This window comes from Arachis duranensis, chromosome 6, assembly GCF_000817695.3.
Source record: "Arachis duranensis cultivar V14167 chromosome 6, aradu.V14167.gnm2.J7QH, whole genome shotgun sequence".
Classification (NCBI taxonomy): Eukaryota; Viridiplantae; Streptophyta; class Magnoliopsida; order Fabales; family Fabaceae; genus Arachis; species Arachis duranensis.
The window spans coordinates 36,275,432-36,301,979 of record NC_029777.3 but is presented as its reverse complement, the minus strand read 5'-3'; the positions used below and the strand labels follow the sequence as shown (position 1 = coordinate 36,301,979).

General features: G+C 37.5%; 1 protein-coding gene across 6 annotated transcripts; it reads right to left on the bottom strand.

Moving 5' to 3' along the window:
- Positions 1-11,057: 11,057 nt before the first annotated feature.
- Positions 11,058-15,187, bottom strand: LOC107493581 (uncharacterized). 6 transcript variants are annotated; one of them, XR_008010470.1, is made up of 9 exons: positions 14,641-15,187; positions 14,432-14,484; positions 14,238-14,336; positions 13,870-14,121; positions 12,841-12,942; positions 12,639-12,696; positions 12,259-12,342; positions 11,620-11,705; positions 11,058-11,428 (listed from the first exon to the last, which is right to left on the bottom strand). XR_008010470.1 is itself a non-coding variant. In XM_021124622.2 (5 exons), the coding sequence occupies exons 1-4, from the start codon at positions 14,726-14,728 to the stop codon at positions 14,051-14,053; spliced, it is 306 nt and encodes a 101-aa protein (XP_020980281.1). In that variant the 5' UTR covers positions 14,729-15,187; the 3' UTR covers positions 13,568-13,634; positions 13,870-14,050. The 6 variants fall into 6 exon arrangements, 1 of the variants encoding a protein (XP_020980281.1); XR_008010469.1 differs by having other exon boundaries at positions 14,238-14,484; positions 14,620-15,187; XR_008010468.1 differs by having other exon boundaries at positions 14,238-14,484.
- Between the last annotated feature and the right edge of the window lie 11,361 nt (positions 15,188-26,548).

Genomic DNA, 26,548 nt, shown 5'->3' with positions numbered 1-26,548 from the left:
CCCATCCAAATCCCAAAATCCAAGAATAGAAAGTGTATAAATAGGAGTTAGTTTGATGTAATTAGGACTTTTGACCTTTACTTTTGAATTTTACTTTTACTTTCACTTTTCTTTTGAGCTTTGGCAATTGTTCTTGGGTGACTTTACTGAGAATTCTAAGAATTGGGGAGGAGAATTGATCTCTCTTCTTCCTCATTCTTGCCTGAGCACTTCTAATCTTCTGTTTCTGAGTTTTGGGTGTGAGAAATTGAGGAAATTCTGTCTCAATTCCCATTCAAATTCTCTTCAATTCTCTTTCTGCATAATTGAATCCCTTTACATTTTCTTTACTGCTTTCTCTTCTAATTCTTGTCAATTGCTTTGTTAACTTGGATCTAGGAAGGCAAATAGAGATCTAGGCTCTGCTACCTAGTCTCTTGAGACCTGAGACCCAATTTTACTTTTGGTTCTTCTGTGAACCTTGCTGCATTTTAATTTCCTATTCTGTTTGAATTTCAGTTTACTCCAATTCATCTTCTACTTAATTGATTGCTGCAATTTACTTCTTCTTTGTTTAGATCCTGCAATCCCATTCCTCAATTCCCTTTTATATTCAAGCAATTTACATTCCTTGCCATTTAAGTTACTTCAATTTACATTTCTTGCACTTTAAGTTTCAGTCATTTAGTTTCTTGTTCTTTAAGATTCAGTCCATTTTACTTTCCTGTTCTTTAATTTACTGCAAATTCCCCTCTCCCTTTACATTTACTGTCATTTACTTCCTGTTAAACACAAATCACTCAACCAATACTTGATTCGCTTGACTAAACCAACCACTAAACTAAAATTGCTCAATCCTTCAATCCCTGTGGGATCGACCTCACTCATGTGAGTTATTATTACTTGATGCGACCCAGTACACTTGCCGGTGAGTTTTGTGTTGGATCGTTTTCCACACATCAATGGTCATTATTGTTGTATACTCTTTTGCTAATAAAATTTCTTATGAACAACCTCAATGACCATCACATTCAAAGGGTGTGAACAAATCAATTGGTGCGAGCTTGAAGTTGCTTTAGCCTTGCAACTTGAGCATTTATTTGAGAAGCAGTGAGCTTTGACTGATAAGCAGTGTGATTGTCGTGGTATTTAGCAGGTGTGTGTGTTCCAACCGCGTGCATCATTGGAGTACACACACCGTTTTTTTGTAAATCACACCATTTCTATAAGCTTCTTTTAACCTTGTTAGTGCTTCCTAAGTGATTTTACTTTGTTGTTGCCCTATGATCTCGAAATTCTCTTATTTTTATTTTCAAGATGAGAAAGAAGGGTAAGGCACTAGTTACTTCGCCAGTTAAGCAAACTACCGCCTACTCTCCTGATATTTGGTGGAATCGCCAAGGTGATAAACCAGATACCTTGGTTAACTGAAGAGCCGACTATTAATATGAGGCTATTGAGAAACACACAATCCATTGGGAGCAGCCATTGAAGGTTCCAAGTCAATACAAGGCGACTATTCACCAACGGATTGCCTCGCTTTATTGGGAGTTTCTCGAGCGAGAACCCATTGAAGTCAATGAGACTATGGTGTGGGAATTCTATGCGAACTACCAAGATTGGGAACCGAAGTCAGTTTCCCTCCAGGGAAAGATGTTGGATACATCCAATTAAGCTCTAGAAGCTATTCTGAACATCCCCCACATTTCACTTGAGAAGGATGACTATTTCAAGATAAAAGTGGATGTCTTCAAAGGAAGGGTATCTCTGACTCCCATTCTTGAGAGAATAGGTCGTCCTGATGCATCTTGGGAGTATAGCAAAGGGAGAAATTTTGTTCCCACTAGTATTGCATACTCTGATTTGAATATTGAAGCTCGTATATGGCATCAGATTGTGGCGGACTACACCATCCTGAGCACCCACACTACCCATGTTAGATTTCGAACTTCTTTGCTATTGTGGGCTATGATAAACCACTATTTTACGGTTTATTTTGTATTGAATTGAGCGGATTTTATCCATTATCCTCACACTTATGCATATAAATTGCGTGTTTTACATTTTTCTTCCTAATTCTGTGATATAGTTTAAAACATGTTACCTAGGCCTTTAAATTGTCAATTTTAATTATCCTTTATTACCATTCGATGCTGTGATCTGTGTGTTAAGATTTCTCAGGCTTTATAGGGCAGGAATGGCTTAAAGGATGGAAAGGAAGCATGCAAAAGTGGAAGGAACGCAAGAAAATAAAGTTTTGAGAAGCTGGCAACGACGCGTACGCGTGGGCGATGCGTACGCATGACTGGCGTAGAAGACAAGCGACGCGTACACGTGACTGACACGTACGCGTGACAAGGATTTTTTCCAATCGACACGTACGCGTGACAAAGCGTCACGTGCTGCAATCTGCAGAAAGCGCTGGGGGCGATATTTGGGCTCCTTTTGGCCTAGTTCCAACCCCAAAAACACAAAATAGAGGCTGCAGAATGGGGGAATCATTCATACAACATTCATACACATAATTTTAGGGAGATGTAGTTTCTAGAGAGGTTTTAGGATTCTTAGTTTTATTCCCTTTTCAATTTCTGAATTCTATCTTATTCCAATTTAGTTTCTCATCTACTTTTAATTGTTCTAGCATTCTAGTTTATTTATTTCCCTTGTTAATTACTTTATGTTGCCAATTTAGTTTATGAATTCTCATGTTAGATTTGATTTTCTATTTTATGCAATTTGTGGTATTTCATGTTTATTGCTTCTTCCATTATTTGTTAGTCATTGATGTTTGCAATTGGTTGTTTAGATTTAATATTCCTTGTTAATTTTCTATGCTTTTATTTTGCGCCCACCAAGTGTTTGATAAAATGCTTGGTTAGATTTTAAATTAGCTTTTTATGTTCTTTGCTTAGATTGAGTAATTGGAGACTCTTGAATTGTTAAAGTCTCTTGTTGGTTGGTGATTAAAACTAGCTAGTTAGCTTGAGCTTCACTAACTCTAGTCTTTGATTAGGACTTGTGAACTCAAGTTGATTTTCTCACTTGACTTATCTTCCATTGTTAGAGGTTAACTAAGTGATAGCAAAAGGCAATCACCATCACAATTGACATTGATAATGAGAATAGGAATTCCGATTCTCAATCCTTGCTAAGACTTTTCTTAATTATTATTTTATTTTCTTGTTATTTACATTCCTTGTTCCACATTTCAAAAACCCAAAAAGATACAATCCCATAACCAAGAGTAACATACTTCCCTGCAATTCCTTGAGAGACGACCCGAGGTTTAATACTTCGGTTATTTTTATTAGGTTTGCTTAAGTGACAAATAAATTAAATTTGATTGAGGTTTAATTGTCGGTTTAGATCTATACTTACAACGCGCTTATTTATTGAGAATTTTTTACCGACATTTTACCCACATCAGGCTATTATGCAAGGGAAGCATATAGCCATTATTCCTTTATTGTGCAAATTGATTTGGAAATTGGTTGAGAAAAAGAATATCAAGATTCCATTTCCGTCGATGGTGATGCGCTTATGATGAGCGAATATTTTATACGCTTTTTGATAGTGTTTTCATATAGTTTTTAGCATGTTTCATTCACTTTTTGTTATATTTTTGTTAATTTTTATTCAAAAATCAAATTTCTGGACTTCACTATGGGTCTGTGTGTTTTTCTATAATTTCAGGTATTTTTTGACTGAAATTGAGGGACCTGAGCAAAAATCTGATTCAGAGGCTGAGAAAAGACTGCAGATGCTGTTGGATTCTGACCCTCATGCACTCGAAATAGATTTTCTTGAGCTACACAAGCCCAATTGGCGCGCTCTCAATTGCGTTGGAAAGTAGACATCTTGGGCTTTCCAGAAATGTTTAATAGTCCAAACCCTTTTTTGGCGTAAAACGCCAGAACTGGCACCAAAACTAGAGTTAAACGCCCAAACTGGCACCCAAGCTGGCGTTTAACTCCAAGAATGGCCTATGCATGTGAAAGTTTCAAAGCTCAACCCAAACACTCACCAAGTGGACCCCGAAAGTGGTTTTCTGCACTATCTGTACTTAGTTACTCATTATCTATAAACCTAGGTTACTAGTTTAGTATAAAAACTAATTTTAGAGATTCATTTGAGACTTATGACATTTTTACATTTTATATTGTATCTTCTACGGCATGAGTCTCTAAACCCCATACGTGGGGATGAGGAGCTCTATTGTGTTTCAATGGATTAATGCAGTTACTATTGTTTTCTATAAAATCACGCTTGATTCTATTCTATGATACTCACTCTTACTTAAAATAGAGAATATGATGATCCGTGACATTCATTATTATCCTCAACCTTATGAATGAATGCCTGACAACTACTCCCGTTCTATCTGAGCTCAACGTAGTCATTGGTCGACAGCTTGAGTGCGTATCCATTGGGTCTCTGATCCACGGACCGAGTCGGTGAGATTAGAGCCTTCGTGGTAGAGGCTAGAACCAATTGGCAGCATTCCTAAGATCCGAAAAGTTTAAACCTTGTCTATGGTATTCCGAGTAGGATCTAGAAGGTGATGACTGTGACGAGCTTCAAACTCACGAATGTTGGGCGCAGTGACAGTGTGCAAAAGGATAGAGAGATCCTATTCTGACACAAGTCAGAACCGACAGATGATTAGCCATGCAGTAGCTGTGTCTGGTATTTTTCATCCGAGACGAGAAATCCGACAGTTGATTAGCCGTGCAAAAACCGTACTTGGACCATTTTTACTGAGAGGATCATACAGCCAGCCATGGAAGAAAGCCATGTGTGTTTGGAGAAGAAGACAGTAGGAAAGCAGAGATTCAGACGATAGAGCATCTCCGGAACCTCAACCTCTTCCTCATTACTGAATCACAAGTATCATTTATTTCATGTTATTTACTTTTCATAAACAAAATCATTTTTATCACTAATCTCCTGACTAAAATTTACAAGATAACCATAGCTTGCTTCAAGCCGGCAATCTCCATGGGATCAACCCTTACTCACGTAAGGTTTTACTTGGACGACCTAGTGCACTTGCTGGTTAGTTATGCGGAGTTGCAAAGGTGTGATTGCATTTCCGTGCACCAAGTTTTTGGCGCCGTTGCTGGAGATTGTTCGAGTTTGGACATCTGACGGTTCATCTTGTTGCTTAGATTAGGAATAATTTATTTTTGTTGGTTTAAAGTCTTCTGTTTGAGTCTAGTTTCATGTTTTAAGTTTGGTGTCAATTGCATGTTTTTATTTTCCTTCATTTTTTTCGAATTATATGCTCTTCTTATTCTTCATATTTTTAAACTCTTGTGTTCCTTGTTTGATCTTCAGTTTTTCTTGTTTTGTGTCTTTCCTTGTATTTCTTGTGCATTTTCGAATTATTAGTGTCTAAAGTATAAAAAATTTTTAAGTTTGGTGTCCTTTGTGTCCTTCTTTCCTTAAAAATTTTCAAAATTTGTTCTTGGTGTTCATCTTGATCTTCAAAGTGTTCTTGGTGTTCATCTTGACATTCAAAGTTTTCTTATTTGTTTTCTCTGTTTTGATCTAAAAATTCTAAGTTTGGTGTCATTAAGTCAAGATTTCAACTTTAAAAATTTTATCTTTTTAAATATTTTTCAAAATAAATTCTTTTTCAATTTTTTTATATGTTTTTCGAAAATCTTTTATAAATTTTTTCAAAATCCTGTTTCTTTTTTTAAAATTTTCGAATTACTTGTCCCATTTTATTAGTTTGATTGAAAAATTTTAAGTTTGGTGTTTTCTTGTTAAGAAAGTTTCAATCTTTAAAATTTTAAATCATATCTTTTCCAAAACTTTTCTTTTATTTATTTTCTTACAAGTATTAATTTTCAAGTATCTTTAATTTTAGGACATATCTTTTTCAAAACATTCTAACCACTTTCTCTCTCCTCATTTTTTTCAAAAATCCATACAAAAAAATTTTTCAAATCTTTTTAATTAATTAATTAATTTAGTTTTCTAATTTCTTTTATTTCTTTTTTCCTTCTTAATTTTCGAAACTTATATTCAATTTTTTATTTATTTTATTTTATTTTTTTCTTTTAATTTTGGTTTTCAAAAAAAATAGAGAAAGTTGTTTATTTACAATTCATATCATCTCCCTTTCTCCATCATGGACATAAGTGAAAATGAACAGTCTAGAATGACTCTGGGGTCATATGCTAACCCCATTACTGCCTCATATGGAAGTAGTATCTATATACCCTCCATCAGAGCCAGCAGTTTTGAGTTAAATCCTCAGCTCATTATCATGGTGCAATAAAATTGTCAGTATTCCGGTCTTCCACAAGAAGAACCTACTGAGTTTCTGGCACAGTTCTTACAAATTGCTGACACAGTACGTGATAAGGAAGTGGATCAGGATGTCTACATATTATTGCTGTTTCTATTTGCTGTAAAAGACCAAGCTAAGAGGTGGTTAAATAACCAACCCAAGGCCAGCATAAGAACATGGAAATAGTTATCAGACAAATTCCTGAATCAATATTCCCCCCCAAAAGGATGACATAGTTAAAGCTGGACATTCAAGGCTTTAAACAAGAGGATAATGAATCTCTTTATGATGCTTGGGAGAGGTACAGAGGATGCTAAGGAAATGCCCCTCTGAAATAATTTCAAAATGGGTGCAGTTAGACATCTTCTACTACGGGCTTATAGAAAAGGCCCAGATGTCTCTAGACCACTCAGCTTGTGGATCTATACACATGGGAAAGACAATTGAAGAGGCTCAAGAGCTCATTGATACAGTTGCTAGAAATCAGCATCTGTACTTAAGTAGTGAGTCCTCCATGAAAGAAGAGGCTAAAGCAGTATCCACTGAACTTAGTCCCCTAGAACAAGTTGTTGAACTCAATCAGCAATTGCTTTTTATAACAAAACAGTTAGCAGAATTTAAGGAGATGCTACAAGACACTAAAAATGCTAACAGGAATATGAAAGCACAATTGGATCAGATAAGACAGCAGTTATCTAAACAGATAACAGAAGAGTGCCAAGCTGTTCATTTAAGGAGTGGAAAGACATTGAATGTTTCAACTCATGGCAGCAGGAAGCCAAAAAAGGAACAACTGACAGAGGATGACCAACCCACTACCCAAAATCCCTCTGAGGACACTAAGAGCCCAAAGAGGAATAATTCTGGCGTTCAAACGCCAGAAAAGGGTGAACAAGTGGCATTAAACACCCAGTGGATGGCCAATTGGACGCCAAAAAAGGGTGGCAATCTGGCGTTAAATTCCCATACAGCACCCAATTCTAGCGTTCAAACGCTAATGGGGAATCAGACTCCTGCAAGTGCTGATAACAACCCCCCTAGGCAGGCTTCTCCAACCATTTCTGTAGGAAGTAAACCTGCAGCAACTAAGGTTGAAGACTATAAAGCCAAGATGCCTTATCCTCAGAAACTCCGCCAAGCAGAACAGGATAAACAATTTGCCCACTTTGCAGACTATCTCAGGACTCTTGAAATAAAGATTCTGTTTCCAGAGGCACTTGAGCAAATACCATCTTATGCTAAGCTCATGAAAGAGATCTTAAGTCATAAGAAGGATTGGAGAGAAACTGAAAATGTTTTCCTCACTGAAGAATGCAGTGCAGTCATTCTGAAAAGCTTACCAGAGAAGCTTAAAGATCCCGGAAGCTTTATGATACCATGCACATTAGAGGATGCTTGTACCAAGACAACTCTATATGATCTTGGGGCAAGTATCAACCTGATACCTGCATCCACTATCAAAAATCTTAGTTTGACTAATGAAGTTAAACCAACCTAGATATGCCTCCAACTTGCTGATGGCTCCACTAAAATTCCATCAGGCGTAATTGAGGACATGATTGTCAAGGTTGGGCCATTTGTCTTTCCCACTGACTTTGTGGTGTTGGAAATGGAGGAGCACAAGAGTGCAACTCTCATTCTAGGAAGACCTTTCCTAGCAACTGGACGAACCCTCATTGATGTCCAAAAAGGGAAGGTGACCCTAAGAGTCAATGAGGATGAGTTTAAGTTGAATGCTGTCAAAGCTATGCAGCATCCAGACACCCCAAACGACTGCATGAGTGTTGATATTATTGACTCTCTGGTGGAAGAGGTCAATATGACTGAGAGTCTCAAATCAGAGCTAGAGGACATTTTTAAAGATGTTCAGCCTGATCTACAGGAACCAGAGAAAACAAAAGAACCTCTGATAACTCCTCAGGAAGAGAAGAAGCCTCCTAAACCCGAACTGAAACCACTACCACCATTCTTGAAATATTCATTTTTGGAGAGGATGACACTTTTTCCATGATCATAAGCTCTGCTTTAGAGCCACAGGAAGAGAAAGCACTAATTCAGGTGCTAAGGACACACAAGACAGCTCTTGGGTGGTCCATAAGTGATCTTAAGGGCATTAGCCCAGCCAAATGCATGCAGAAGATCCTATTGGAGGATGATGCTAAGCCAATGGTTCAACCACAAAGGCGGCAAAATCCAGCCATGAAGGAGGTGGTGTAGAAAGAGGTCACTAAGTTACTAGAGGCTGGGATTATTTATCCTATTTCTGATAGCCTCTGGGTGAGCCCTGTCCAAGTTGTTCCCAAGAAGGCAGGAATGATAGTGTTCATAATAAAAAGAATGAACTAGTTCCTACAAGAACAGTTACAGGGTGGTGTATGTGTATTAACTACAGAAGGCTCAATACATCCACCAGAAAGGATCATTTTCCTTTACCATTCATAGACCAGATGCTAGAGAGACTAGCAGTTCATGAATACTACTGCTTTTTGGATGGCTATTCAGGACAACCAAATTGCAGTAGATCTTCAGGATTAAGAGAAAACAGCATTCACATGTCCATCTGGAGTATTTGCCTACAAAAGGATGCCATTTGGTTTGTGCAATGCACCTGCAACCTTTCAGAGATGCATGCTCTCTATCTTCTCTGATATGGTAGAGAAATTTTTGGAAGTCTTCATGGATGACTTCTCAGTATTTGGAGACTCGTTCAGCTCCTGTCTTGACCATCTAGCACTTGTTCTGAAAAGGTGCCAAGAGACTAACCTGGTTTTAAACTGGGAAAAATGTCACTTTATGGTGACTGAAGGAATTGTCCTTGGGCACAAAATTTTGAACAAGGGAATAATGGTGGATCAGGCTAAGGTAGAGGTAATTGAAAAATTACCACCACTTGCCAATGTTAAGGCAATCAGAAGCTTTCTAGGGCATGCAGGATTCTATAGGAGGTTTATAAAGGATTTTTCGAAAATTGTAAAACCTCTGTGAAATCTGCTAGCCGTGGACACACTATTTTTCTTTGACACAGAGTGTTTGCAGGCCTTTGAGACCCTGAAAGCTAAGCTGGTCACAGCACAAGTCATTTCTGCACTAGACTAGACTTTACCATTCGAACTAATGTCTGATGCCAGTGACCATACCATTGGTGCAGTATTAGGACAGAGGCATGACAAGCTTCTGCGTGTCATTTATTATGATAGTCGTGTTTTAAATGACGCGCAGAAGAATTACACAACCACAGAGAAGGAGTTTCTTGCAGTTGTTTATGCCATTGACAAGTTCAGATCTTATTTAGTAGGATCAAAAGTGATTGTGTACACTGACCATGTTGCTCTAAAATATCTCCTCACAAAGATGGATTCAAAACCCAGACTCATAAGATGGGTGTTGGTTCTGCAAGAGTTTGATATAGAAATAAGAGACAGAAAAGGAACAGAGAACCAAGTAGCTGACCACCTGTCCCGAATAGAACCAGTAGTAGGAGCATCCCTCCCTCCTACTGAGATCTCTGAAACCTTTCTGGATGAGCAATTGTTTGCCATTCAGGAAGCACCATGGTTTGCAGACATTGCAAACTATAAAGCTGTGAGATTCATACCCAAAGAGTGCAGTAGGCAGCAACCAAAAAAATTGGTTTCTGATGCAAAGTACTACTTGTGGGATGAACCATATCTCTTTAAGAGGTGTGTTGACAGAATAATCCATAGATGTGTACCTAGAGAAGAGGCACAGAAGATCCTATGGCACTGCCATGGATCACAATATGGAGGACATTTTGGAGGTGAGCGAACAGCCACAAGGGTTCTCCAATGTGGCTTCTACTGGCCTACTCTCTATAGACACTTCTGAGAGTTTGTACGTAACTGTGACAGTTGCTAGAGAGCTGGTAATCTGCCTCACGGTTATGCCATGCCTCAGCAAGGGATCTTAGACACTAAGTTATTTGATGTATGGGGTATTGACTTCATGGGACCTTTCCCACCATCATATTCAAACACTTATATTATGGTGGCAGTGGACTATGTATCTAAATGGGTAGAGGCAATTGCAACACCCACCAATGATACTAAGACAGTGTTGAAATTCCTCTAGAAGCATATCTTCAGCAGGTTTGGTGTCCCTAGAGTACTAATCAGTGATGGAGGCACTCAATTCTGCAATAAACAGCTTGACTATGCTCTGATCCGATATGGCACTACAAGAAAATAAGCTAAAAGTGTAGCAAAAAGTCAAAAAAAGCGTAGCGATAGCTTTTTGCCATGCTTTTTGAGCTACCGGCACGCTTTTGAAAGGGTCACAACTGCAAGGGTGCAGGTTGCTCTATCGCCACGCTTTTGGTGACCTACAGCCACGCTTTTTTTGTCGCCACGCTTTTATCTATTGCCACGCTTCCATATGATAGATATGGCTACGCTTTTAAAGCATGCCAATAGGGATATGGCTATACTTTTAAAGCGTGCCAACAGCAAGAGATAACGCTACGCTTTTACAGCGTGCCAATAGCTAGAGATATCACTACGCTTTTAAAGCGTGCCAATAATGAGAGATATCGCTACATTTTTTAAGCATAGTTGTTGATAACTGCGGTACAATATGGCTATGCTTTTAAAGCGTAGCTATAAGTTTATTCAGGTTCTATTGTTTCTTTTTAATCTTCATAATAAAATCTTACAAAATTCATAGATAAGTGTAAAATTTAAACAATGACTAAGTCACTGGTCAAGAAACAACAATTGTCAATCAATTTGTTTGAAGCCTTTTCTACAAGTTTCAAAGATCAAAAGATGAATAGTTGTGAACATTGCATTAAATGAGTTACAGGAAGAGTATTTGTGCATATTATGGTAGTACCATGCTAAGCTAAAAAGCACAATGCATCAATTTGAAAGAGCCACAACAAGAAACTAAGATTGCATCAGGAAATCAATGGTACATTATTTACATTGACGTGAAACTGAAAAACAATAAGGGACATTTCCCCCTTTGACCACAATTCCAAGTTCATCACTTGAAGCAGCTAAGGATCTGCTTTACCAGCAACATGTTCATCACTTGAATCATATTGATCTTCACTTATTTCCTCATCATCACTTGATTTCTCTTCTGGTGCAGCTCTTACATCTTCAGCTTTAGCATACTTCTCACAGTACTCTAAACAATTCAAGCACACTGTTAAATTAAGAACTTTATTGATTCTAAAGTTAAAGACCATTAAATTATGCATAAATTAGTCAAATGAAGAACTCAAGCCTAGAAAAGGAAATCCAAGTGATAGTGGCTTCAAGTAATAGATAAACATAGACAACAGCAGCTGTATAAAAGAATTCATAACTATGGCTTACCCTACTTATGTGCTTTCTCTTGTACTAATTATATCAATGAGTGAAGCTAGTGGGCATTTCATTTTTCTTGCTTGAATGGAAAATTTCTGCAGAAAATATTCAGATAATGTAAATGACACCACATTGACAGATCCATTTAAATGTTAGATATAAACCAAAAATTAGGAAAGAACAAACAGATGGTGAACCCCTTATAGGGTTGTGTGTAAGTGTGTAAGTGTGTAAGTGTGTAAGTGTGTAGTGTGAGTGAGTTGTTGTAAATTTGTAATATGAACCAAAAGAAAAAAGGTGAGAAAGGGACAAACATCACAAAAACATGATGTTGAAAGGTTCTACCCAAATTAAAAACTAAAAAATTGCAGCTAACCAAGTTATGGAGACACAACACAATATAAAAGAAACTTGGTCACCCAAAATAGCAGGATAAAAGCATATTCTCCCATGCAAAAAAATAACATTATGCTACCGTACAAGCAGATGGATACTTAACACTACGTTCCAATAAAGGAACCATACGTATATAAATCTGTATGATGTTTTTGTAAATTCAATAAACATACGTCCTATTTGAGGTGGATTAAATTTCTTGTAACACATCCATCTGTTGATTTTTATTACTATTTGAGGTAATGCACTTACCACAATAAGCTTCCCTGCATTCTCAGGTCTCTTTCCAACCTTTATTGCAGCTGCTGCTGCAGCAGCTCCAGAAGAAATCCCCACCTGCATTCCAATTGAAGTGAGCATGAAAGTTTTAAAGTATAACATCAATGGATCTTGCTCTTCTTCATTTTGGGCCAGAAAATTACTGGGGTGTTATAAGATTTAAAGAGTTAGCTTTGACAAGCACTCCAAAGAAGATTCAATTTTATGTCCACATAATAGGACTCTTCATGCACATGATACAACTAAATTAACACAGTAACTATGTCAAATTCCATTATCTTGCATGTACAAATGCTAAGTCAATTGAAATATTTTACCAAGTGATCAAATTTGGAGAAAAGACAGATTTAAACCTGGTTGAAATGCTGTTGCAATTTCTCATTAGTCAAATTGATACAGAATTGCTCAAAACTGCATAAGAACAATTAGTAGAGTGTAATTTTTTTTAAGTAAAAAGTTAATATGAATCCACACATAAGAAATTAAGAACTTGATCAAGTTTCACATCATTATCCACACACACAGAGCATCTAGGTTCCTTAGTTAGTTAAGCACCTGTTCATCTTGAAACTTTCAAATCTGTATATATCTAAGACTCCGATTAAGTTCTTTGAATTTGGATCTTTCCCAATAGAATTGTTAACCTTGTCCACAATCCTGGAACAAGAGATATTTGTATGAGTTCAATAAAAAAAGGTGAGGCATATCTCCTAAAAGAAAGAACATATAACAGAGAGAAATGACCAGTCAAAAAGCCTTGAATAAATAATTTTAGCTAAAGCATCACTACTGAGACTTGCAGTAACGGGATCAAGTGACTTTGTTATTTTATATCCGCGAGTGACCATAGCACATTTGCAAAATGAATTCTCAAGAGATTTCTCGTCACACCTATGCATATAAATACGAGTATCTTATCTATTAGCTTTGTATTTAATTAAAAAATTTGTACTTTTCCCAATTTGTACCTTTCAACTATTACTAGTATTGTCTATTGTGTCTAAACCTGTAATACATATCTGGATAAGAATTCACAGTAAAGCATCTAGCCCAAGTCTCAGTTAGTTGTCTACTTTAGTTTTTCACAAAATGAAACTGATATAAATGAAAAAGGATTAAGAACCCCCAATCCCCCAGAATCAAGGATCGTTAATGCAAAACCTAAATCAAATAGCAAGGACAATTAGCATCTCAACACATTCACAATTTAGTCTCCAAAAAAAAGTTTGACAATAAAACAGTAAGTTAATAAACTAGAGATAACCATCAATATTAAAGAAGTCATGCCTTAGCTAAAGAAAGTAGAAGTGATGCATCTTCGGATTCTTCACCATCCAAATTCTGGGTCCCTTAATCACACAAATTAAATCAAATTAATCCCCAATTATTCACCATATTAAACTCCACACAAATTGAAACAAGTAATAACTATATACTAATTACTTTTTCCATTCTCTTTTAATTATCTGTCACTCTAAATATGTTAATTCCATGATATATCCAATTGCTATAATAACTAATAATAAAACAGAATAGATACAATCTTTGCTATAGTAAGAGATTTGAAATGTTGAACATGGTTACCTTTAGCCTCTCAACTTCCACTGTTAGTGCATCAATCTTTGCAGTGTCTTCAACAATAATCTCCTTTTCTTAGATAACTAGAATTGCTTCGATGGTAACCTTCTCTACATTCTCTCGCTCCTTGACAAGTAGAGCATTAGTTTCATCAAGTTTACCCTGTAGAACATTGGTTTCATCAAGTTTACCCTGCATCTCCTGTAATGAATTCTGCAGTTTTGATATCTCTTGTGCTTTGGACTCTTCGAGGTTGGTCTGCAGAATTCAACATAGTTTTCTTCTAGAGTTACAGTATGCATGATTTTGTAAAGATATCAAAATAACATAGTCCACCAACTTATATCTAACAGCAAAACGAACAACACTCTCACCCGCGAACTTTTTTCTAGTTGGAGACGCCAGGTGAGTTCCTCCACCGTTTCTTAAAGTTCGTCCTTTGCTTCTTGAAGTGCACCAGTTTCCCTTGCAGCCTAATCATGCAAATCAAAAGATATGTCAGAGTAGGGAAAAAAAAGATAAGACATAAAAAATCAATCAAGAGATTTTTCATGAGAACTCATCTTACTGAACCAGAAAAGAATCAACCTAGAACTTGGATTTCCTTGGATTTCCTGAGAACTACAAAAAATTCAACAATAAAACATAAATTCAGATAGCACATAACATTCAATGAAAACTAGTAGACCCATTTTGAACATGCGATTAGTAAAATTTTGTAAGATGGTTTCAGTTAAATGATGATTGAAGATTTACTGAAAAAGCACGAAGATTTACTCAACAGCTGTGATGGCGACAACACTGATGGCTCCCTCTCGCGTGTCCCCCTCCTCCGCGACGGCAACGGTTCTCGCGGCTCCTTCATCGGCAACCAGGAAGCACGACGGTGACTGGTGCGACGGGAGCAGCTCCTCTTTCCCCTCCTCGGCGACGGCGAAGAGCGAAGCTACTCCAGCGGCTGCGACGCATTTGGTGATGGTACCTCCTCTCTCATCGTTGCACACACTCTCTCTCAGGTTTGACTCGACAGCGGCGGCGGGCTGGTCTTCAACGGAGCTGGCAGCAAGGCGGCGTCTCCTTCGTCGAGCTCTCCTCTTCGGTGTGGGTGAGGTGGTGCGTGTGTGTATTGTGTTGTGTGCGCTGGAGATGGGAAAAGGGGGAGTGGGGCTACGGCGCTATTATAAGGGGAAAGGAGGGGAGTGTGGTGGGTGTTAGGTTAGTATGCCGGAACAGGGAGCACCGGTTATGTTCTCCGGATTGCTGGGGTCACAGAGAACTGGTTTCTTCGAAGAGTTTAGGGTTCTTTGGAAGAGTTTTTCATTTTAAGGTGAATACAAACGGTTGGAAGAGTTTTAGGATAGGAAAGAGGTAGAGTTTCAAACGTGGTGTGTAATGTAATTAATTAATTATAACCATTTTGAAAAAAATAATTTTAATTTTTTTGGCCACGCTTTTGAAGTATGCCAAAAGAGTTGTAGAAAACGACCACGCTTTTAAAATGTCATTATAACGAAACTTTATCGCCACGCTTTAAAAGCGTGCCTGTTTCTCTCTATGACTACGCTTTTTAAGCGTGGCGAAAAAAGTGTGGCCAAATCTCAAATCAATCGTCACCCTCATAAAAGTGTGGCTGTATAGCCTTTTTGCTACGCTTTTCAAGGGTAGCAAAAATAAAAGTGGCCAAATCTCTAATCTATCGCCACCCTCGTAAAAGCGTGGCCATTGACCACTTTTGGCCACGCTTTTAAAGCGTAGCAAGAAAAAAGCATGGCCATATGCCTTTTTTCTTGTAGTGTGGAATTAACCACAAAAGTGGCAACTCCATATCATCCACAGACAAATGGGCAGGCTGAAGTTTCAAATAGAGAACTAAAACGAATCCTGGAACGAACTTTAAGTACCCGTAGAAGGGATTGGGCAAGAAGTCTGGATGATGCTCTGTGGGCATACAAAACTGCATTCAAGACTCCTATAAGGACCTCTCCATACTAGCTTGTGTATAGAAAAGCTTGTCATCTGCCAGTGGAACTGGAACACAAGGCCTACTAGGCGACCAAGTTCCTAAACCTTGATGCTAAGGTAGCTGGAGAGAAGAGATTACTCCAGTTGAATGAGCTAGAGGAGTTCAGACTCAATGCTTTGAAAATGCTAAAATTTACAAGGAGAAAGCAAAAAGGTGGCATGACAAAAAGCTGCCATCTAGAGTCTTTGAGCTAGGACAGAAGGTTCTGGTATTTAACTCTAGGCTCAGATTGTTCCCTGGAAAACTGAAATTTCGGTGGAAGGGACCATATGTGATTACAAGTGTGTCACCATATGGATATGTAGAGCTTCAGGATATTGACTCTGACAAAAAGTTCATTGTTAATTGGCAGAGAAGCAAACATTATCTTGAAGGCAATGTTGAGCAAGAATGCTCAAAACTGAGACTAGATTAAAGCTCAGTAAACTCCAGCTAAAGACAGTAAAGAAGCGCTTGCTGGGAGGCAACCCAGCCATATGCAGAAATCAGATGTTTTGAGTTTATTTAATTTTGTTATTCATGTTTGATAATACATTTCAATAAATAATTCAAAAAATGAAAGTTCAGAACATAAAGCAGAGGAATCACAGAGAAAAAGAGCTCACTAGCGTTAAAACGCCAGAATGGCTATCATTCTGAGCGTTTAAGGCCAGTAAAGGTACCATTCTGGGCGTTAAACGCCAGAAACAGCAGCATCCTGGGCGTTCACAAAAATGCCTAGTGACAAAGGATTTCTGGCATTTAACGCCTAGACAGGGTATTCTAGAAGTTTAACGCCAGAACAGCAAGGGGGAGGAAATTTTATTTCCAATTCAGTTTTTTTTTTCAAATTTTCATGTTTTAATTCATAATTTTCTGCATAAACATGTTTCAAATATTCATCTTCCAATTTCCATTTTCAAAAAAAAATATTAAGATCTTATAAATTCTTCTTAATTCTTTTTCAAAACATATTTAAAACTCATTTATCTCTCCAATTTCTTTCCAAATCTTTTTAATTCATCCATATCATCTTTTATTCTTAATTGCATCAACAAAAATTCAGATTTCACCTCCTCATATCTTTTTCAAATCTTTTAAATTTTAAAATTTTATCTTTTTCACATCATGTTTATCTTTTTTTCAATCATATCTTTCTATCTTTTCTTCTCTAAAAATTTGAACCCACCCCCTCCCTTTTAAATACACATTCGGCCAACCCCCTTAACCCATTATTCGAATCTTTTTCTCCTTCTATTCCTCTTCTTTCTTCTCTTTTGCTTGAGGACAAGCAAACCTTTAAGTTTGGTGTGATTTTCTGTGATCACTGAGCTAACACAAATCGAGATCATGGCCCCTAAAGGAAAATAAACCACTCCAAGAGGCAAGAAAGAAAACAATCCAAAACCTTGGATACATGAGAGGTTCTGCACCAAAGAACATGCAGACCATTACTTCAAAATTGTGTGCCAAAGATCAGTGATCCCGGAAGTTAAGTTCAATCTGAAAGAAGACGAATACCTAGAGATCCAAGAGCAGATTCGAAATAGGGGCTGGGAAATCCTGGCTAATCCTGAGATACATGTTGGAAGAAACATGATCCATGAATTCTATGCAAATCTGTGGATGACAGATAAGCAAAGAATGGAGGGAACTGCCTTCCACACCTTTCAGAATGTGGTCAGAGGAAAGGTTATTTACTTCCACCTTGATAAAGTGAGAGAAGTCCTCAAACTTCCTCAACTACAAGATGATCCAGAGTCCTTTAATAGGAGAATGGCTAAACATAAAAATCTAGATCAAGTTCTAGAGGACATATGCCTTGTTGGAACCAAGCTAATAACCAACTCAAAAGGTGTTCCAAACCAACTGAAGAGAGGAGATCTCAAACCAGTTGCTAGGGGATGGCTGGATTTCATTGGGCGTTCTATACTTCCCACCAGTAACTGCTCTAAAGTCACTGTCAAAAGGGCAGTGATGATTCACTGTATCATGCTGGGGAGAGAAGTGGAGGTTCATCAGCTGATTCCTTGTGAGATTTACATATTTGCAAACAAAGAATCCACTGAGGCCAAATTGGCTTACCCAAGCTTGATTAGTTTGTTATATAAAGATGCGGGGGTGAAGATAGAAGTGGATGAGTACATCCCAGTTGAACACCTAATCACCAAAAAGGTAATGGATGGACCTCAAGTTCAAGACAACCTCATCAAGAGGAGGGCGCGTGAGCTCCTCCCAAAAATTCTTTAATTTGACTATTGGGCCCGCTTAGAAGCATCTGTCACCATGTTGTAAGAAGCTATGGATCAACTCAAAGAAGAGTAGCAAAATCAAAATAGCATGCTTTGCAAACTGCTCAAAGAACAAGAAAAACAAGGGTGTGAGATACAGGAGCCAAAGCGCTAGAAGCTATCCCTTGAAGAGCTAGCCGTCCCACAGATTGAGGGAGCACCTCTCTCTCAAAATAAAGGTTGTTGAGTCCTAACTTTGTGATAACTTCTGTTATTAGAGACCTATTTTAAGAGTTGCATGAGCATTAGTATTAGAATTGCATGAGCATTAGTATTATTTTTATCAATTTGGGTATAATTTACTCTTCTTATCATTATCAAACATGAATAAAATAATAGATTTTTTTTAGAAGAACAAGGGTGCAAACATTTCGAGTATATAATAACAAAAATCCAAATTATTTATATGTGGTGGCATTACTTTAGCTCTCTGAATGAATGCATAAACAGTGCATATTTTCTTTATATACTGAAACTTAAGTAAGGTATGGTTCTTGAAAGAATGAGGTAAACAGAAAGATGTTATTGATAATTTGAAATATCATAAAAATTGATTCTTGAAGCAAAAAAAAGCAGTAAAAAAAAAAGCCAGTAACCTTTTAAACTAAAAAGTAAGGGTAAAGAGGATCCAAGACTTTGAGCATCAGTGGATAGGAGGGCCCAAAGGAATAAAATCTTAGCCTTAGTGGCTAAATCAAGTTGTCCCTAACCATGTGCTTGTGTCATGAAGGTCCAAGTGAAAAGCTTGAGACTGAGTGGTTAAAGTCGTGACCCAAAAAGAGTGTGCTTAAAAACTCTGGGCACCTCTAACTGGGGACTCCAGTAAAGCTGAGTCACAATCTGAAAAAGGTTCACCCAGTTATGTGTCTGTGGCGTTTATGTATCCAGTGGTAATACTGGAAAACAAAATGTTTAGGGTCACAGCCAAGACTCAAAGAAGCTGTGTTCAAGAATCAATCAAAGTTAAACTAGGAAAATCAATAACGTCATCTACATGCTGAGTTCTGAAAGAAGCCAATCATTCTGAGTTTTAGAGGATAAAGTGAGGTGCCAAAACTATTCAGAAGTGAAAAGCTATAAGCCCCGCTCATCTAATTTGAATTTGAGCGTCATTAAAGACTCTGAGATTTTATTGCACCATAATCTTCTTCATCCTATTTTATTTTTCAAGTTGCTTGGGGACAAGTAACAGTTTAAGTTTGGTGTTGTGATGAGCGGATATTTTATACGCTTTTTGATAGTGTTTTCATATACTTTTTAGCATGTTTCATTCACTTTTTGTTATGTTTTTGTTAATTTATATTCAAAAATCACATTTTTGGAATTCACTATGGGTTTGTGTGTTTTTCTGTAATTTCAGGTGTTTTCTGAATGAAATTGAGGGACCTGAGCAAAAATCTGATTCAGAGGCTGAGAAAGGACTGCAGATGCTGTTGGATTCTGACCCTCCTGCACTTGAAATGGATTTTCTAAAGCTACACAAGCTCAATTGGCACGCTCTTAATTGCGTTGGAAACTAGACATCTTGGGCTTTCCAGAAATGTATAATAATTCATACTTTGCTCGAGATTTGATGGCCTAAAATGGCATTAAACGCCAGCGAGAAACCCTTTTCTGGCGTAAAACGCCAGAACTGGCACCAAAACTGGAGTTAAATGCCCAAACTGGCACACAAGCTGGCGTTTAACTCCAAGAATGGCCTATGCATGTGAAAGCTTCAAAGCTCAGTCCAAACACTCATCAAGTGGACCCCGGAAGTGGATTTCTGCACTATCTGCACTTGGTTACTCATTTTATGTAAACCTGGGTTACTAGTTTAGTATAAAAACTACTTTTAGAGATTCATTTAAGACTTATGACATTTTTACATTTCATATTGTATCTTCTACGGCATGAGTCTCTAAACCCCATAGGTGGAGGATAAGGAGCTCTGCTGTGTTTCAATGGATTAATGCAATTACTATTATTTTCTATTCAATCACGCTTGATTCTATTCTACGATACTCACTCGTACTTCAAAATAGAGAATATGATGATCCATGACACTCATCATTATCCTCAACCTTATGAACGCATGCCTGAAAACCACTCCCGTTCTATCTGAGCTCAACGTAGTCATTGGGCGACAGCTTGAGTGCGTATCTCTTAGGTCTCTCATCCACGGACTGAGTCCGTGAGATTAGAACCGTCATGGTAGAGGTTAGAACCAATTGGCAGCATTTCTGAGATTCGGAAAGTGTAAACCTTGTCTGTGGTATTTTGAGTAGGATCTGGAAGGGGATGACTATGACGAGCTTCAAACTCACGAATGTTGGGCGCAGTGACAGTGTGTAAAAGGATAGAGAGATCCTATTCCGACACAAGTGAGAACTGACAGATGATTAGCCGTGCAGTAGCTGTGCCTGGTATTTTTCATCCGAGACGAGAAATCTGACAGTTGATTAGCCATGCAGAAACCGTACTTGGACCATTTTTACTGAGAGGATCATCAAGCCTGCCATGGAAGGAAGCCATGCATGTTTGGAGAAGAAGATAGAAGGAAAGCAGAGATTCAGACGACAGAGCATCTCCAGAGCCTTAACCTGTTCCTCATTACTGAATCACAAGTATCATTTATTTCATGTTATTTACTTTTCATAAACAAAATCATTTTTATCACTAATTTCCTGACTAAGATTTACAAGATAACCATAGCTTGCTTCAAGCCGGCAATTTCTGTGGGATCGACCCTTACTCACGTAAGGTTTTACTTGGACGACCCAGTGCACTTACTGGTTAGTTGTGCGGAGTTGCAAAGATGTGATTGCAATTTTGTGCACCAGCTTAGCAAACGCAGCGGGGGTAGAGAGGTGACCAATGGATATCATGTTCGAGTTTCTAAGAGGCAACAAGTTCATTCCAAGGGGAGAATCGGATGGATCAGCAGAAAAGACCCCCTCGAAGAGGAAGGCACCCGTAGCACCACCATCAAGTCTACCTACCTCATCGATTCCTTTACCGGTTCTCCGGTCTCTTCCGGATCTATTTCGAGACATCTTGCACGATATCCACCACATGGAAAAATTGGAGCAGAAGCGTTTTGAGTGGATAGTGGCAAAGCTAGAAGGAAGAGACCCCGGCCCAGCTCCTGAGGCTTCATTCGAGCTAGTTGGGGAGGAGTATGATAAAGGTGACCAACCCATTCCCGATACCACCAGCTGTAGGCAGTGCTAAAGTTCTTATTCTCCCGGATCCTGAGCAAGCACGGAGGACCATGCACGAACTAAGTATGGGGGAGGATCGACTTCGCGTGGGGGTAAAAAAGAAATTATTTGCTCAAATCACTTTGCAATACTCTTTTAGTTCTTTTTTGTTCAATTTTAGTAGCTTTATCTTCATTGCATCTTAGTTGTTTTGTTTGTAGATATCTCTTTATAGTTCATAGTTATATGGTAGTTAATGCTTGCATGTTGCATGATAGAATGAATAAGTTGGTGAAACACCAAGGAATTGCCATGAAATCTTTCTTAGGGCATACCATCGGTTGAATTGAAAAATTTTGTGTTTTGTAACTTGCTTGAAGTATTTTGTTTGTGGAACATAGGAAAGAGCTAGAACAACATTCCTTGTAAGCTTTGAGCCTTGATAGATGGTTCTATTTTTCAACCATAATGTTTGTTCTGGTGTGATTTTACTCCTTTTTTATTGTGATTATTGATTTGCATGATTCTTTATATCCTATATTTTTTGTTTGGATGCATTTAACATGATTGGGGCCATCTTTGATGTTAAACTCACCAACCTATATGGCCAACCCTTGTACTCACCATTGTGAACCCCTGTTGAGCCTGTAATTCCCTTTTGTTCTGATTTTAGCATATTATTTCCCTTAAGCGAAAAACCATTGATGTCCTTGAATTACTCTTTGATTAGCTTGGGTGGATTAGTGTGTATATTCTAAGTTTGGGGGAATTGTTGGGAAGCATTGGTGATAGAGGCATAGAATTCATTGTGAAGAATTGGCAATTGGAAAATTACTCATGTGTTATTTATTTTAAGTCATATGCATCTCTTATGCTAACAAATACAAGAGTTAAAAAAACACTAAAAAAATAAAAAAAAAACTGTGCATAATAGAAAGTGAAATAAAAAGTTGAAATAAAGGATGCATATGTTCATGTTTTAAAAGGAAAGTACATGAGTAAGGTGAGATAGAAGGAAAAAATTGGGTAGCTAGGTTGCATTGTTATAAGTATATAGGTAATATAGGATTAGGTGAACACTTAAGCTAATCAAAGAACTAATTCATTAAGTCCACTTAACCATACTTATCCTACCTAAACCCTGGCCCCATTACAACCCTCGAAAGACCTCATGATATTTGTCTTTCATGCATCAAATACTAGTTGATTGTTAGATAAAGTGCAAATCTTTGAAAAGCATGATAAAAGGAGAATTGAGTGATTAAAACCCTAACCACTGAGCGAATTGAGTGAATACACATCCGGTGAGAGGTTCGATTGCTCAATTCTATGTTCTTGCATCTCATGTTGTATCTTCTTGCGAGTTGTGTGTTGATTAGTTTTGAAAAGTTCAATTCAATCCCTTGGATATTGGTCTTAATGCATAAACTCTTTGCAATTGCCCCAAAGCCTTCTTGTGATGGATTAGAATCCCATGGTTTGTTTTACCAACTCTTTGCATAGTGCATATTGGTAGTAATCCTTAGGATAGTTGAATGCATTTAGGTAGTACATAGAATAAATCATTTTTCTTTCATTTATCTCCTTTGAGTGCATTTAGCATGAGGACATGCTAGTGTTTAAGTGTGGGAGAATTGATAAATCCATATTTGATGATGATTTTTGGTTGAAATTGAATGGATTCCATCATATAAACTTGCACTTATTCCACTAAATAGCATGCATTTGAACTTTCCTCCCAATTTGTGCTTGATTATGAAAACATGCTCTTTTGTGCCTAATTTGATTAATTTCATTCCAATTATCTTCCATTCAATGTCTTGATGTTATTTGTGAGTGCTTTCAGAGGTATAAGGCAAGAATGGCTTGGAGAAAATGGAAGAAGAGCATTCAAAGTGGAGGAAACATGAAGAATCAAAGGAGAAGAGCTCAGCCTAGTGTGCGTGCATACAGACATGCGTGCAGACACACAGCCATTGGATCAAAGTCATGCGTGCGCGTGAGCCGCGTCGCGCGTCCAATCAAGCATCACCCAGTGTGCGTGTGCACAACCTCCTGTGCGTATGCACGGGTCGAGATTTTTCGCAGAGTGTGCGGACGCACACATCTGTGCGTCCGCACAGGTGGACGCACATGCCTTCATTAAAATAGCACGTGACTCATGATTTTGATGGATTTGAGGCCCATTTCTGAAGCCATTTAGCTTATAAGGAAGGGAGAATGAAGATAATAGGAGAGCATATAACTAGAAAAGCTGAGGAGTAGTGGTAGATAGTTTTTAGTGTAGTTTTTTTCTCTAAGTTTTTTATCATCTTCTCTACTAGGGTTTATACTAGGGTTTTTACATTCAAGTGCCATTTCAATTTTGATCTTGAATTTTGCTAATTCCCATTGTAAGTATCTCTTGCTATTACTCTTTATAGTTACATTGTTCTCACACTTTCTTATAATTCAAGTTATAGTTCAATTTCACTTCTCCTTTGCAATTTCTATTTTCTTGTTGATGAATTTGATGTTTGATGATTGTTACATGCTTTCTTGAATCTTTATTGTTGATTGAGATTATTTGTTGCTTTTGGTTTCAAGCTTTTTCTCATTTTTCCCATGTTTAAGCTTTTTGCCCACCAAGTGTTTGACAAAATGTCAAGCATGATTTTGGGCTAGTTTTCTATCTCTTGACTTAGGGAAAGTGAGCAATTGGATTTCTAGAGTTGTAATGTCCAACATTTAGTGTCAATTTTGGATTGTTAATTGTTCTTGTTCCCACTAACGCTATGTTGTTGCTAAGTTAATTAGCAAGCAATTTAGGATTTGTAGATTAAGAACACTTATGCTCATTTAACTTCCGATGTGAGAGTTGATCAAATGAGATTGATCCATTCTAGTTGGCATGGTTGTGGTTCCAACAAGGAAAGGACCCTTAGCTCACTCCAAGCCAAGATACCTTTTATGCTTCAATTCCTTTATACACATTTACATTGGTCCCTTCTATACTTTACTTGTCTATATTGCATAGTTACTTCCTTAATTCCTTTATTAGTTCATTTATTACAATTTTGCATGTTCTTTCATTGCTTTATATGTTTATCCCTTTATTGAAAACCCCATGATCCTCACAACCAATATTGCACACTCATTGGTCTCAAGTGTCCTTAGGAGACGACCCGGGAATTGAAACTCCCGGAATTGAATTGGTTTTGAATTGTGACATATCTTAGATTAAACATTTGATGTCGTGGATTGATCGTTGGTCTAGGCTATACCTTCAATGATGAGATTCTAATTTGTGAAACCTAGATTGACGGTGATAGAGCATCACGTGCTGCAATTTGCAGAAAACATTGGGAGCAATTTCTGGGCTCCTTTTGACCCAGTTTCAGACCCGAAAACACTTATTAGAGGCTGCAGAGTGGATCTGGAAAGGGGGATCAATCATTCATAATTCATTCACACAATCTTAGGTTTACATGTAGTTTTCTAGAGAGAGAGGCTCTCTCCTCTCTCTAGGTTTTAGGATTTTTAGTCTTATTTCTTCTCAATTTCAGAATTCTACCTGGCTTCAATTTAGTTTTGTTCTACCACTTTAGTTATCTAATTCTCTTATTGATTCCTTCGGTGCCCATTTAGTTTATGAACTCTTATGTTACTCTCAATTCCCTTTTTAATGCAATTTTATGTTTCATGTTTATTATTCCTTCTTAATTTTCTATGTTTTTATTTTGTGCCTTCCAAGTATTTGATAAAATATTTTGTTGGATTTTAAATTAGCTTTTTGTATTCTTAGCTTGGATTGAGTAATTTGGAGACTCTTGAATTATCAAAAGTCTTTTGTTGATTGGTGTTAGAAAGTTGCTAGTTGGCTTGAGCTTCACTAACTCTAGTCTTTGATTAGGACTTGTGAACTTAAGTTAATTTGCTCACTTGACTTACCTTCAATAGTTAGAGGTTAACTAAGTGAGAGCAATTTGCAACAACCATCATAATTGACAATGATAATGAGGATAAGAATTCCGATTCTCTATCCTTGCTAGGACTTTTCTTAATTATTAGTTTATTTTCTTGTCATTTACATTCCTTGTTCAGCATTTAAAAACCCCAAAAATACTTTTCCGTAACCAATAGTAACATACTTCCCTGCAATTCCTTGAGAGACGACTCAAGGTTTAAATACTTTGGTTTATTTTCATTGGGTTTCCTTTAGTGACAAAAAAATTAAATATTGACTGAGAATAAATTGTTTGATTAGAACTATACTTACAACTTGATATTTTAACGAAAAAAAATCTTTACCGACATTTTTTCTTCGTCAAATTTTTGGCGTCATTGCCGGAGAATTGCAAATGTGCGCCTGATGTCATGAAAAATGTCTCTCAACAATTTTCTACCGGCAAGTGCACCGGATTGTCGTCAAGTAAAAACTCACTGTAGAGTGAGGTCAAATCCCACAGGGATTGGTTGGTTGATCAATGTTAATTGGAGAATTGTTCTAGTTGAACTAAATCAGATTGAAATTGGGATTGCAGAAAGTAAAATTGGCGGAAAACTTAAAGAGCAAGAAATGTAAATAATTGAATGTAAATTGCAGAATGTAAAGAACAGAAACTTAAATTGCGAGAAATGAAATGGGATCTAGAGAAATTGAGCATCAGATTTAAGACAGAATGTAGAGGAATGGGTAGATTAGAAATGGGAAAGCTCATTGGGGTCAAGAGATGTTATAATTCTCCGGATGAAATTCATTTTTACCTCTTCCTCAACCAATGCATTCATTGATCTCCTTGGTAATCTTAGGTGATTGGATCCCAATTCCTTGGCAATCCAATCTCTCTAAGCATGAACAATTGCTCAATTCCTTGATTTAAGTGCTCATGGGAAGAGTTAAGGTATGGTCACTGATTATACCACACATATTCATAGATCAAAGTGTTGGTAGGATTATATGTCACGATATCCATCCAAACCCCAATCTAATCCAATGTGAGAAAGCATTTCTAGCATGATTTTCTCATTCTTCTTCCAAGGTTCAGAGGAGATCCAATTATGCATAGCTTCTTTCCCAAGATAACTATCCACTGGGATGAAGAACGAAAGATTTCTAACAAGATCAAGAGAAAAGAAAGAAGAAGAAGAATGAAAACTAATATTGATCCATTGAATTACACAGAGCTCCCTAACCCAATGAAAGGGGTTAGTTGTTCATAGCTCAATTC

Bases quoted from the DNA above. Each gene is read 5' to 3' on its own strand.
- LOC107493581 (XM_021124622.2), bottom strand. From the start codon at position 14,728: ATGAAGGAGCCGCGAGAACCGTTGCCGTCGCGGAGGAGGGGGACACGC. The intron at 14,485-14,645 runs GTTGAGTAAATC...AATTTTTTGTAG, and splicing joins GTGTTGTCGCCATCACAGCT to TTCTCAGGAAATCCAAGGAA. The intron at 14,122-14,237 runs GTGAGAGTGTTG...TGAATTCTGCAG, and splicing joins AACTAGAAAAAAGTTCGCGG to ACCAACCTCGAAGAGTCCAA.